The sequence below is a fragment of the Lepidochelys olivacea genome, assembly GCF_965140295.1.
Source record: "Lepidochelys olivacea isolate rLepOli2 genome assembly, chromosome: 2".
NCBI classification, from domain to species: Eukaryota; Metazoa; Chordata; order Testudines; family Cheloniidae; genus Lepidochelys; species Lepidochelys olivacea.
This window is the reverse complement of record NC_140412.1, coordinates 193,362,519-193,377,238: the sequence shown is the minus strand read 5'-3', so window position 1 is coordinate 193,377,238 and position 14,720 is coordinate 193,362,519. Positions and strand designations below refer to the sequence as shown.

The 14,720-nt window shown below is 41.7% G+C and overlaps 1 protein-coding gene across 1 annotated transcript in view; it reads left to right on the top strand.

The window, feature by feature from the left end:
• Positions 1 to 14,720, top strand: part of SH3BP5 (SH3 domain binding protein 5) — a 65,572-nt gene that overhangs the window by 17,351 nt on the left and 33,501 nt on the right. Inside the window, exon 3 of the mRNA XM_084620604.1 lies at positions 1,714 to 1,842. Within this exon, the coding sequence (XP_084476730.1) occupies positions 1,714 to 1,842 (129 nt within the window). The remainder of the gene's footprint in view (positions 1 to 1,713; positions 1,843 to 14,720) is intronic.

The following is a 14,720-nucleotide window of genomic DNA, read 5'->3' as shown; positions in this document are numbered from 1 at the left end:
TTTTTTTTTAAAAAATCTTGGCAATGAATATATAACTTTGTATTCTAGAAATCTTAGAAAAAAAGGAAACAGGATCTGAATTAGACAGAGCTCCAAGCCAGCTGCTCTCAGTTAATCAAAATGTCACTCCAGCAGTGTGCCTAAATCCTTCTTTCTAATTAGAATTGCAAGGTTTGTCATGAGCTCACATGGTCCTTTCTCTTGGTCCCTTTAAATATAGAGCCAGATTCCAATCTCAGTTACATCTGTCACTCTGGAATAACTCAGAGTTATGCTGGATGCTGAAATCAGAATCGGATCCATTCCGTTTAAAAAATAAAAAAAATAAGAGGTCATTAGAATCATTCTTCTGTTCCACTTATCTAATTATAAAGAGGGCTAAATCAGTTTGGAAATGACAGGAGAAGTTCTGGCTTTCTTAAATATAAAAGAATAACCGTCAAATAGGAAGCAACCATCTTCGCTAACTGATGCAATAGAACTGAAAAGGTTGGCTTTCATGACAGAAAACTGAACTGAAAACTCTACAGAGATGTTTCCAGGAGGGTGTGTTTTAAATCAACTTTTTTCTGTCTGAAAATTAGCATATAGGCTCTTTAAATGTTTCTGGTGCTCTCTCCTGGAGAAAGCAGGTCCTTGGAATCCTAGTTTCCATTGTAAAATGGTGCCCCTGCTGTGAAATACCATGAAGGGCCTTCAGTTTCTGCTGCAGTTAATGACAGTTGAGAGATCTCAGCACAACCTGGGATTGGGCCATGAGATGGCAGAACCCACTGTGACCCAGTTCCAACTTACAGAGCAGAGATGCTCAAAGAAGGGACCAGAATTCTGAAAACTGCTTTGACAGTCTCTTTAAATTCCTTAGTAAACATGTAGCTGTCTAAGTTATCATAATTATTTCCAAGAGATGTCTGTATTCTTTCCAGAGGACACTTCAAAAGGAAAAATCCAAATCTCTCTGATCTAGTGCAGTAATGTGAATTGCTCTCTAGTATTAGAACAGTGATCCTCAGACCTCAGTGGTTCAGGAGCCAAATTAGCGATCATCATTACCCAAAAGAGCCACAGTAGTGTGACTTCGTTTCATTTACTTACTTACTTATGTGTATACATAATTATTCTCATAGCAAAATGACCGACCGAATATTATTATTTTAGCAACTACAATTGGTTAATAACATAGTAAAAGCATCCTGATTGGTTAATAATTAAATCACTCAGTATTTTAATATCTTGTGCTGCAGAGAGCCTCAGGAGACGCATTAAAGAGACACTTGCTGCTCGCGAGCCTCAGTCTGAGTATCATCGTATTAGAAAATCACACAACAGGCCAGGTGTATCTTTGTCCTTTACCTCCCTCTGAGCTTGGTACACTGCTGCTCTTCCTCTCCCCTCCTTGACATTTCTCAACCACTGGCCTATTAAGAAATCCTTTCTGGCTTATGCTGTCCTGACGTTTTTATATATGCTACTTTCTGAAGATATGTTCTCACATCCAGAATGGAAATATTAGCTTTTAGGAGCATTCTTGGGTACTGGATATTCTTATGACAGAACAGTTCTAGCTTAATACTAATGACAACCACTATCCTAATGTTTTTGGCTGTTCTTTGACTCCTAATCAACATCTCCACACTAGGAACAACAGACCAAGAAAAATAAAATTATACAAACGCTCTAATTTTTCTTCTGTCTTTTCTTCCCCTCTTGTAGGATGCACGCCAAAAATTCCGCTCTGTGCTGGTGGAAGCTACAGTGAAACTAGATGAACTAGTAAAGAAGATTGGAAAAGCTGTGGAAGACTCTAAACCTTACTGGGAGGCCCGGAGGGTAGCCAGACAGGTGAGAACTCTCTCTTTTAAGTTTATGCTGGTAATTGGATCATGGTAAGACACACACTGGAAAGTACACACTGGATGCATCACATGGTACTATTAATAGCACCCTAAGTGTAGGCATTTGGCTGATGCTTTGATAGATGTCTGGGGTTGCATGCTTGCCATATGAATTGATGGTGAAATCTGTTCTCACCCCCCATAATAACTGTGTATGCACTCTAGACCGAAAACAACCACATAGGCATACGCTATCAATAGTAAAAGGCTTGTGCTAGAGAATAGAACTAATGGTGGCCTTTCAGACAGTAAAAGACTTACTCACCTTTCTTCCTCTCAGCAGTTATAATTGCTCTAAAACCAGTTATAGAGCTTGAATTTCTGTCTCTTGATTCTCTCTCTCAAAGCTTAATGCTAAGTACTAAAATTGAAGGGTATTGGAATTTGTTCAACCCCACTCCTCCTCTCCCACAACCAAGAGAATTCTGCTCTGATTTTCCCTGGTAAGTATAAACACACAATATTACTCTGAAATGGGTGAATATTCAGGGATGTCTGAACTCTCCTGTCTGACATGAATTATGGCACTTGTGTGACAGCTGTCATCCAGTCATCCAAACTTGGGTGTTCAAAGTTAGGCACCTGAATCTGTTAACTGATTGGAAAAGCCCAGTTGCCTGGGGCAGGTGAGTGGGCTGAGTTGGACTGCGGAGCAGGGTGGCTGGAGCTGCTGGCTGTAAAGGGAGTGAGAGCTCCTGGAAGCACAGAGGTGATTTTTTCTGAAGATAGGAAATGCATGTGCAATATTTGTGCAATACATATATTTTTATATCAAGCATGTTTTTATAGTTCTCCAAAAATGACTGCGTAAAACCAAGGGACTTAAGACTTTGTAAGTTACTCCCTTAGAAGTCGATGATAGATGTGGGTGCTTTGTACTACTGAAAATTGGACCACTTTGTTAGGTACGTAACTTCAGGCACCAGATTACAAAAATGTCCACTGTGACTGGAACTTGGCAGCTACTGCTGAGTCCCTGCAAATGACTTTTTATCTCTACGTCATTGGTTCCCAAACTTTTTACTAAGGCGACCCACGCCCTGGATTTTGTCTCTTTTTGTGATCTGTCATTATATACATGCACTCTCTGCCCCAGCACTGCAATCCTAATCCTGGCCCAATGCAGAGGGGAGGCATGATGGTGGTGCAGGGGTTTGGAGAGTGAATTCACCCTGTGGCGGCTGCATCTGTCCTGTAGGGCTGGCCTGGCTGCCAGCTCTAGGCATTGCGATCCCATGTGCCAGGTTGCGGTGTCTGGAGTGGGGAGCTGGGCCCCATCCCACAGGACAGGGTGAGTGTAAGACATTCTCGCCCTCCAAACCACTCCCCCTGCCCCACCCTGGCCTCCTGTCTGCACCAGGCCAGGAGTATATGTTACTTACACCAGGTGATGTGTTGATCCGGCCCTGGAAATGGTGACTCATCTAGAACCTTCCTGCAACCTGTGGTGGATTGAGACCCACCATTTAGGAAACACTGCTCTACCTATTCGCTGTCTATAAAAGCCCTTTAGTTATGCTAGCTAGAGCATCTTATGAAAGGAGAGGTTTGCGCTCTGTTAAAGATCTTATTTCCAAAACACACATGGAACCATTGCATTTAAAAAAATGTGGATAACACTGAAAATTTTTTATAGGCTTGCAATATTAATACTCCAGTAATGACAGATTCATCAGTAGAGATTACCATATTTATTCAGTTCATTCTGTTAGGCTTAAGTAAAATGCTATCCTCTTCAGACTTGCCTGCTCACTCAGACTAATACTGTTCTATGTTATTTAGATTCTTTGATATGGTCTCCTTTTTGGAGGCTTATCTTCTAGCTATTTATAGCCTGCTTCCCAACAAAAAAACTTATGATTATTTGCATGCTAAGGTTTTGTAACCTAACAGCTTTAGGGTCCAGGGGAATACTGTTCAAGAAATGTAATAAAACAGAGAGAGCCATAAGATTACAAAGCATGTTATCAGAAATCATTCCCTGCCCCAGGCAGTTTATGATCTGAATTTTATTAAGTTTGTGTAACAAAATATAATTTTAAAAAAGGCTATAGGGAAAATGATTCAGACTGGGGGAAGATATCATGAAACATTGGGTGATTTCCTTCGCACCGGGATATTGATCCATTTCAGTCATCCAGGAATCTTTTTAAACTTTGATTCCCAGAGGGTAGAGGAGTGATGAGAACTAAAGTAGCAAAACGATTCCTTTCCAGAGCACCTCCCCCTTACTTGTCTAATTACCTTTATACCTTAATAACTATATAACATATGAATTATCTTCATTCATCCAAACACCATAGAATCATATAGTTCCCTCCCAACTTGAGCACAAGGCTGTCCACAGCTGAAATAGTTAAGTTGAAAATACTTGCTCCCTCTTCAGAGTGGGCGTGGAGAGAGGGAAGTGGTTTTTTAATTCTTGAAGGCAAGTAAAAATCGGATCTATAAATTCGTGTCTTCTGGGAACAAAGATCTGACTTTCTGTTGACATTCCGATTGGCTGAAATGCCCAATTGTCCCAAGTAATTTGGATTCGGAATGCTACATGATTGCCACCCCCTCATCTGAGTTGTCTGACGCAAGCTGTGTTGAGTCATGATGAGATGGTTGGCTTCGGTAGTGCACTGACATGATTCTCCTGTGAAAACATTGGTAGTGCCTTAAGGCGAAGCCAATCACAATGGAGTAAGTCAAGGGTTCTGACATGAAGCATAAAAACACAAATGAAATCAGGCTTCCAATTAAGGATGAATTTACTGTTCCTCACCGCAGCCTGAGAACCCTGAGACCTCCTGTCCCTACCCCATCTTGTGCAATTCTGCACTGACAGGAAAATGTCAAGAACTGAAGACTAATGAATCTCCTAAGTAAGAATCCTGTAATGTTTTGTCTGTCTGGTATATTTCAGGAGAAAGTCAGCTTTGGCTGTCTGAGACAAAGCACTAGTACAGTGTAATGATGATCACTTGGGGCTAGGAGTTGGGTTTTCTGCACTTCCAATCCATTGCGTGGAACTGGGACACAGATTATTGACACCCAAGCATTAACGTTAAATTCGTGATGGGGCCAAAGTGATCCTGCAAACTGAGGACCTGAAAACCTTGGGGGGAATTTGAAGGTCTGTGGCAGGGATGATTTGCTATTTTGTATATTGTCCTACAGGCTACTACTACAGTATATCTTAGTGAGGTGTCTTTGGGGAGGAAGATGTACTGCCTGGGAAGCTGAGCATATAAAAGGGTTTAGCACTTTTCTTCTGGCTTCAGATGAGAGGTTGGCTAAAATAGCAGCCCAGCATTTGCCCTGCCTTAACCAGGAGCACCGAGATTAGATGATTTAGCTACATCATGGGCTAGCAAGTCAGCATTGTCCTTGCAACTCATCACACTTTTTTTTTCCTACGAGTGCTTCTTGTTTGTGTGAAATCTGTTGTTCCTAGCCTGCTGCCATAGATAATTGGTCTGAGAATGAGACTGCTTCTAATTGCAAATGGAACGGAGGAGAGGAAATCACAAGAATACATTAATGGTGAAATCACTGGGACAGGGCCTGATGCTGTAGAGAGTTTAGGAAGAGTTGAAGCTGCTTAGCACCTCTCAAGATTGGGCCCAGAGTGGTCCACTGTACGAGGATTTTCTGCGAGTCTTGATTCATCAGCTGGCTGGGAATTTGGGAATGGTGTGTTGCCACCATAGATGTTGCTGTCAGTCACTGGGGAACAACAAGCTGTGCAAAAGCAAGCGTGAATCACTGTGAAGCACAGGCTGTGAATCAGAGAGAGGTTTGATTTCCAACTGTTATGTGGCCTTGAGCATATTAAAATGGTGATCCCAGCTTCAGTGGGTTGCTAAAGCTTAATTTATTAATGTATGTAGAAGTGCTTTGATGCCCTTGGCTGGAAGATGCTATAGAAGAGTAAAGAATTCTTCTTCATGAGATCCTCACTGATTGCCAAGCTAGGAACCAGTGACTCAAGAAGGCAATAATGGGCCGCTCCACTTCTGACTGGAAAAAAATGTTAAAAAAAAGCAAGCTGACTTAGTGAAACTAACCAGAATAATAGAGACTATAACCCCTGGTGATGTCACCCCTGATGGTAATGGGAGCTACAGTACAGTACTCTTGATACCTCCTCATTCCCTGACTCTTCAGATTCAGGGTGGGGGAAGAGATGAACGCTGTGCAGCTCTAGCATTGAGCTTGGTCTGGAGAAGCATTATTCTTTGTGCCAAGTTGCAGTTTGTTCTCTGCGCAGCTTCCACAGAGGACCATCAGAAAACTTGTTGCTGGCAAAAAGAGGTGAAAGACGTGTGCCAAGTCATATCTATGTATCTCTCTCACTACGGTACGTTTCAGAAATGTTGGGAGAAAGATTCATTGAAAGGAATGCATGTTTGTTTCCTCTTAGGTCTTGCACTTGTTCCCTGGCCCGGCTCTACAACCAATTCTCTTGTAATATTTTTGGCTTATGTTCTTATGTAACATCTCTTTGTTGCAAACTAGACCCTATGTGCATTAGAAACCATATATACAGGGATCACTTCACCACAAAATGCAACCGTATTTGGAATGTAAAAATCTTGTTGCTTTTGTCTGTTTAGAAGGCAAAGAGCTATGGGCCATTCATATTGACTAGCAAACTTTTCTTGGTTAAAGGTGGAGGGAGAGGAATTTGAGAAGCAAAAATTACATGTCAGCAAAACTGTGACAAGCTTGTATTTGTATTTGGCAGCCTGCCATGGAGTTAGTGAAATGCAAAACTACTGGCACAGGTGCAGTGGACAAACTAACTGACCTCTTCTGGTTGAAAGAGTGTGTGTTTAACCATTTAGCATCTGCAAAAGAAGGAAATTGGATACAGTGAATCTTTAAATGTCTTGAATTTTTGCAAATCCTTTCAATTAAAAAAAAAATGACCCACAGCTTTCTACAGCCAAAACCTATGATGCAGCAGTATCATTGTAAGATATAGTGTGTTTGGATAATTACTGTAACTTCTTAAATGGGAGATAACTGCATTCATCTTAGATGCAATATTGCTGCTAGCAAACTGCAGTTCTGCTTATATTCACAACTATTTAGCCCATAAATAAAATGGGTGCAAATAGTATGACAAGGCCTGTGAGAACTAACACTGGAACAGAATTAACAGCACCTCCTCTAACGAGGATGACTAAAGCCTAACGCTTGTGAAGTGATTGTGAAGAGCTTGAGAGCACTTCCTTGGATATTCTTTGTAAACGTTCTGTTCAGTGAAAGTGACTCTGTGACCTTTTTTGTTTTTTGGCAAGCTATGAGAACAATCCACAACCTGTGTACTGGGTCGCCTGGTCTATAGTGTGGCTGTAATAAGGGTTTCATATAGGAGCGAACACTTGAAGGGAGACTGTAGAGTGGGAGCTGCTCTTGCAGACCTGTATTGAATGCTACAGACTTTCCTGCTAAGAAGTGGAAATAAATAGCTTAAGTCTGCTGTAGACGACTGCTATAGGAAGGCAGGCATAATGGTTTGAAAAGCTATTTCCTCATCACCTGTGCAGAGGAGCCACTTGGCTAAGAAGTGGCTTAGATCTAAAGTGGATCTCAGAAGTGCATTGTGACAGGGGTAATAGTAGTATATGTTCCTTTTTAAAGAGGTCCTGCAAAGTGGAGAGTCCTTTCTAAAATGCTGGCTTCCTGTAACCTGGGAGCCCATATTGAGAGGGAGAGAGAAATGGGACTTAGGGTCAGGTTAAAAGAACCCCACCACACTTGGCAGCTGTGAAGGGCAATTGGAGCAATTCTTGAGGCAGAACAGAACCATCCCAGAAAGTGGTGGCTGAAACAGCTCTGAAGGAAAAGGAGGCTTACCTCATAGCCTACTTCCAAGCCTATCTGTCCTATCTGGGAATGAAGGGGAGTCTGGCAACCTAAGGGAGTTGCTAGTGAGGGGAAATCCATGTGAAGAGTGCACGGAGAACTGCTCAGCTGGATCTACGTATAGCGTCAAGGTTTCTGGAGTTAGTGTGGGTTGTGACTGATTCTTAAATTGGGCCTTTATTTCAGCTCTTTCTCTCCCACACCCTCCCCGTATTTTATTCCCTGTGGACCTGCTCTGAAGGGCAATGTTTTTCTCTCTTGACTACTTCATGTTCATTATGAAGCACGTCATTAAATCTTGATGCTCACCTCCTGCCACCCCCATGGGGAATCAAGGGCAGGGTGACGTCAGTCTTCCTGTGAAACACGGAGTTCCCTTGGCACGACCGTGAAGGAACCTTCAGCACAGATTTGTCTTCCTTCATGTTTGTGAGACTCAGTGCGGTGTGTACTCTGGCTGTGTGACCAGGCACCAATTCAGCTCAAAGCCCAGGATGAATTATGGCAAGAAGGGGAGTTTGACATGATAGCACTATTTAGGGAGGGAAGTCACTCCTTGCTTTTCCGCTAAGGAATAGAGTAACTAGAGAAGCAGCGTTTATTTCCAAAGCAGGATGCCTTCTGGGTTAGGGAAAGGAAATCTTTTGCCACACACTAAATTTGATGGAGTGCCTTTTGTGCTGCCATAGAGCTATCAGATCAACATCAGTAAATCACTATATAGTGTACTCTGAACACAGGAACCAGTCAAGTTTGTGTGATAGTTCCCATCCTGCTTTCAAGTACATCAGGCAAGACACGTCACAGTCTTTGATCTGATCATTCCTGGATAACGTTCTGTTTTGCTGCTGCCTCAGGGCACAGATATATGTGTGACCAGGGAAAAGGGAGGTCATGGAGACTTTATTTGGTCAGACAATTAGGCTTTGGGTGACTGACTTTATTTTTCTTTAGGCCTTGATTTAACATTTATTCATTGGGTTTGTCAGCTGGCTGAGTAGAGGAATACTGGGTGTTTTGGACAACCTGTTCTAAACCAGCGGGAAGACAATGGATGCTTCCCAGTGAGACTTGAAAAGTCACCACTGGAGATCAGATTGGTGAATTAAAGATCCTGAATATATTCCTCTTCCCATTAGGCTGTTAATAGTGAGTAGGAGGCTGCTCTGACAAGCGAGTGTGGGTTTTATTTATTCTTAACATAGAGGCCATGCAAAGAGTGGCCCAGGATAGAAAGAGGTGGCAGAGGCTAGTTTGTGCCCTATACGTTTGGTGGATCAGGAAGGGTTGAGATTTGGATATTTGAGTAGTTTAGCTGCAGAAATAAAAGAACCACTATTTCAAGGAAGGTAACTTGCCATAACATCATGGGAAAGAAGATAAATGTCACTGGCAGGACTGTGGAAGACCTGTCCGTACTTCTTCCCTCCCTCCCTATCTCGTCTTTGCTTAAGTTTTGATTAGGTAAAGAGTGTTCTGGGCTGCTGTGACACTCTGGGTTGCAGTCCAGACCAGTGACAGGCTGTGTCACCACCTGTCTGCAATCTTGGGTGTCTCACAATGCCTAGCTGATGTTACTCCCAGCCTGGGCCTCTCACAAACAACCAGACAGCATGCAGGTCACACTCTGAGTGTCTGTGTATTGCTCCAGTCCTGGTCCAGCAACTCTGGCTCCAGCAGCCTGTCAGCTGCATAGCAGCCACACTCACAGCAGGGTGACCCCCCACATGCTCCCAGGCCTGGATTTTCCCCCCAAACATGTGTTCTGTGCTGCCCAGCCCTCTCCTGGACAGTTTGGAATTTAAAGGTCCATTGCCACTGTTAAGGGGGTTAGTATCCAACAGTTTGCTGTTTTTATTGGAGTTACCCAACAGTTCACTTTAGACACAATACAGGATTAGTTTTGATTAAAGAATAAAACAAGCTAATTTAACTACAAAGAGAGAGGTTTTAAATGAGTACAGGTACAAGGTATTCTAGTCAGAAATGGTTACAAGAGAAATAAAAACACTTTCTAGTAACTAAAACGTAACAAACTAGACTTGGTTCAAGGTTGAAATCTTACCCTAGGTTCCCAGCAACATGGCTGACCAAATTCTCCAGTCAGGATCGGTGTTCAAAGGGCTGGTTCCTTTGTCATCTTAAGTAAAAGAGAGTGAGAGAGAGCTAGGGAGAGAAAGAAAAAAAGTTTCTGGGGGTGTCTTTGCCCCTCACTTTTATAGTCCAGTCACCTGAGGGTGGGTTAGTTACCCTTAGATAAAATTCCTTCCCACTGAGAGGATGGAGGCATGGAGACTCACGGTGAAAGAGGCTCCATGTTGATGTTTGCAGATCAATTAGCATTTTAACAAAGAATGGCTGCTCGACTGGTGATGGCCAACCACCTTTGACACCTCACTAGAGGCATCAGGTTGTCTTTTGTCTTTGAGAAACAGGTGTGCCCTCCTCCCCAGACTTGTCTGGTAAGAACACTTCAGTCATAATTTCAGTTTATGTTCATAACTCTTAATATGCATTGTGTCCATACATTTCACCATATTATTGACCAGTCAGTTTTTAGTTTTCAAATGATGCCTCACAAGGCATATTTTGTACAAGGATCACTACAATAGCGTGTAGGGTGGAATATAGGGGGGTAGTCAATCGCAGCTGCTGCTTCTTTTTTTTTTTTTTTTTTTTTTGATTTGTTGCTGCAAACAATTTAAAATCCATCCTTACGTAAGCTTCTCGCAACTGCTGCTATCCAGGCTCTTTACTACTGGCAGGTCTGCTTGTATTCCTGACCACTTTTGGCCCCCTTAAGCATCTTTTATGGTCTGTAAGTACCAACCACCTTCTTTGTAGTGGAGTAGAATTGGCTGAGCTTTGCCTTCAGAGCACACCCTTGCTGCTCCTTACCCAACCAAAGGATTGGGTCACTGTTGGTTGGTGTGAGGCTTTCCAAGGACTGAGCACATGTCCTCAACAGCCCATTGTAGTTGAGACTGGAAACCCAAAGTCTTCATGTTTCATACATTTTCTTTTTGCTTATGCTAGTATCTCTGGTAGGGAAGTGTTTACAGATCCTTAATGTCAACCCTCTGAGAACCTGCTGCTGCTTTGATGATTAAATAAGATGTGATTATAGTGTGCAGCCTGGTTCGCTGAACACTTATTATTTCAAGTAATTATAAAGAGAAATGTACAATGGCAGTCCGCTTAAATCTTGCAGCATCTGTTTTTAGGACTTCAGTAGGGAAGGCTGCTGTCAGATGCAAAGAAACATGTAGGCAGGCTCCTGTGAACTTTACAACCAATTGCAAAATATAACTTTAGACTTACAGTATTTGCCATAGAGATTTTGTTGTGCAGGGTCTTATAATCTAGATGAAGAACTCCATATTTCATCCTGGCATTCTAGCTCTCTTCTTGACAACAAGGATTACTTATACAACTGGCCAAGTTATTGTAAACCCATCTTTCGGAGGGAGGGAGGGAGGGATGGGTAGTTTCTATATTTTATTTTTGGCCATGCTGAAATACACCACTAACAGATGGTGCTGGCTGCACAAGAAGGCTGTTTGTACAGTATTAGTGAGTACAGCATGGCAGCCTTTGATGCCATAGACGTGCTAAATAAGGGGAGTAACTGCAGTCTGACTTGCAACCTGGGACAATCTCTCTAACAAGCGAGGACTGGATGTGTGATGCGTTTTCTGGGGTCTCCATATATGCCTTATTCAAATGCATCACAAAGAGCATAATTTACTAGACAATGGAGTGGGGAGAATGAAGCCTCAGTTTTATCAAGCAATCTCTAATAGCTTTTGAATGGCTAAGAGCATGATGGAGGGGAATAGGCTTGATGGCTTATCACCCACCAGAGTAGGACTGGAGAACTTAAAGCCTTCATGGGAACATCTGAAATTAGAGAGCTTCCAGTGATGTCTGTGCATAGATGCTGTCATAGGAGAAGGGGCCTCCAGTTTATAGAGGCCCCTTCTTGTCAGTCGTATTGCAGTGCCATATGATTGATGCAGGTCTCCTCTGTAACTTGACTGAATTCTTTAAATACTCAGTTTTTGTCCAGATTAAAATTTTTTTTCTTTAAGAGGCCATGGAAGATCGTATCTCTTGAATGCAGGAAAGCAACTGCATACGTGATGTGAGCAGAGGCGGTAGGCTGAATTAGATGCCACACTGGGTTAATGTGTGAGCCTTGTTATTTCTGGAAATGTAGCTTCAGATTTGGGCTAGGTGATGAGCTGTAACAATTCAGCCTCCAGAAGAAGGAAAAAAACAAGGTATTTAATCAAAAGCAGGAGTCCGATAACAAAGTAGGGACACCTGGTCATTGTATTCCACAGGCATTTCCATTATTTATGGTGCAGGGAGGAAATAGTTTGTGCCCAAGATGTTGGACGTCTTACGGTTGGACTGAAATGACTTTTTAAAAAAGTCCTTAAACTTGTCTTTGAAATGTCAAGTTTAACCTCTGTGCAGTGTAATAGCTCCTTATGTCAGCTTCAAAGATACTGAGATGTTTCAAGCTCTTGATAGAAACAGTAGAGAAATTGGATGTTCTGACAGTAATGCAGAGAATAATTGTAGACTTTTATGTAGCTCAGTAGAGATTCTCGTAAATCTGCCATTAGGGGACAGGCTTTGAATTTTATAAGCGATTGATTTGCGTGTGTGTGGAGCTGGGTCGTTCTACGTTTGAGATGACTCATCCCAGTCCCTCTAATCTGACTCCTTGTTTTTGTTTTTTTTGTTTTTATTTTTGAGGGGGAGAGGATAATTGAGGAGAGAGAGGTTTTTTTAAAACTAATTTTATTCTTTTTAAGCACACATTGTTTTTTTCAAAGAGGTGAATGAGACTCATGAAAATGGTGTGGCTAAATCCTGTGTAGGTCTTTGAAATCTAGGGAACAGTGTCCTTTTTAAAGCATTAACCCATTCATTTCTTGATTTTATTTTTCTGCTAAGCATTGAATTTAGGGGATGAAATTGGGCCCAGTTCTCCCACATTCTGTGGCTCTCCCGAAACACTCAAGTGGATTCCTCTTTGCAGCCCTTTCCTCTATAAAGGTATTGATCTTGCCCTCCAGGTATTCCATAATCCCCATAGTTCCCTGGACAGTTTCACTTTTCTTCCATTCGAGCCTATCTTAGAGCCCTGTGGCAGAGACGACAAGTTTGAAGAGTCACATCTTTCTGGAGACTCTCAAATTTCTAGGTAGCGGTTCAGTATCTTCAGATCCTCTCTGCTCAGTAGACCATGGATCCTTTCAACAGAGGGTAAAATAAATATCTCCCCTTCTCTCAAATTAACTATTATTTCTATTGTTTAATTTTCCCGGGGTTAAGGATGTCTTGGCATACTCATCAGATGCAACTTTCCTTTCTTGCTGTGCAAAGGTTTCTCCACGGCTTCCCAGCAAATTCGATAACCCAAAAGATTCTGTAGATCTGGAGTTGTGCTTAGGCCCATATTTAGATGGTTGGAAACTATGATGACTGGGACTATATAATCCTTTCTTTTCCTTTTAGTTGTTTCTTGTGCTCTCTGGAATGTTTGAGTGTGTGAAGGAGGCTGTAGAAAAGTAACATTAACATTTGACTTCAGTGTGAAGTATGACAACACATCCATGTGGAAACCGTCTTTAGACTGGAGAATGACTATCTAGTAAAATCGAACACTTCTTATATTGATTTACAGTAAAGTCAAGAGTGGGGAAACCAGGTCCAAAATAACAGACATTGATTGGCTGCTATATTCAGTCAATAATTCTGGTAGCTAGAAAGAGCGCTAGTTTGCTCAGGACTCATTGGCTGTCAAATAGGTAAACCCACCCCAGTAATAATTAAGAAGGGCTCACCATGGTGAAGATGTAATGACGGCTTTCACTGGTCAATGAGTGTGCACAAGGGCTAAAAGCCTTGGATAGTGCTAAAAATAGTTCAAAAACAGTTTGGGAGTGATCTTGCCCCATGTTGCAAATAATTAAATATGGCAACTCTGGTGATGATATAACAGAGTACCTAATGTTCTTTCTTGTACTTAGTATCTTAACCAAATGAGTAATTACTTACGTAAGAGGAGATAGCCTAAATGGAAGTATATGAAACTTCCTATTTCTCTCTCAGAAATCTAGCTGGGAGTCAGTTAATTATTTTTGAGTAGTAAGCAAGTACTGGCTAGTAGCAAGACAAATTTTAAACACTTGTTTAAAGATTAGCAGGCCTGAAATACATGGGTTTCACGTTAATAAACCAAATAGCCTAGAGCAGTGACCTTGGGCTATGACATGTGGTTTCCCAGTTCCTTACTTAAATAAATAGTTACATTCTCTTTGTTTCAGTCAAGGGATTTTTATAAAAAGGAATTGTGTATGCCATTTACAGTGGAACCTCAGAGTTATAAACACCTTGGGAATGGAGGTTGTTCATAACTCTGAAATGCTCGTAACTCTGAACAAAACGTTATGGTTGTTCTTTCAAAAGTTTACAGTTGAACATTGACTTAGTATAGCTCTGAAACTTTACTATGCAGAAGAAAAATTTTGCTTTCCCTTTATATTTTTTTTTAGTAGTGTACATTTAACACAGTAATGTGCTCTATTTGGTTTCTTTTGTCTCTACTGCTGCCTAATTATGTACTTCTGGTTCCAAATGAGGAGAGTGGTTGACTGGTCAGTTCGTAGCTCTGGTGTTCATAACTCTGAGGTTCTGCTGTACTTGGGATACACTGTAAGGTCCAAAGTAAAATGACTGTTTGGCAGATAGTGCTATAAGGACCTACGCAGTGTACAGGTTGACTACCCTGTACCTTTGTACTTTTTCTTAATTTTAATACACACATTAAGTTCTCTGCAGCATCTGAATTTGCAGATTGATTTTTCCTCACTGATACCCAAACTTGCATCCTCCTTACTGGAAGCTGCTTTAAAAGCATTTTAAAATAACTGCTCTGCATTGACC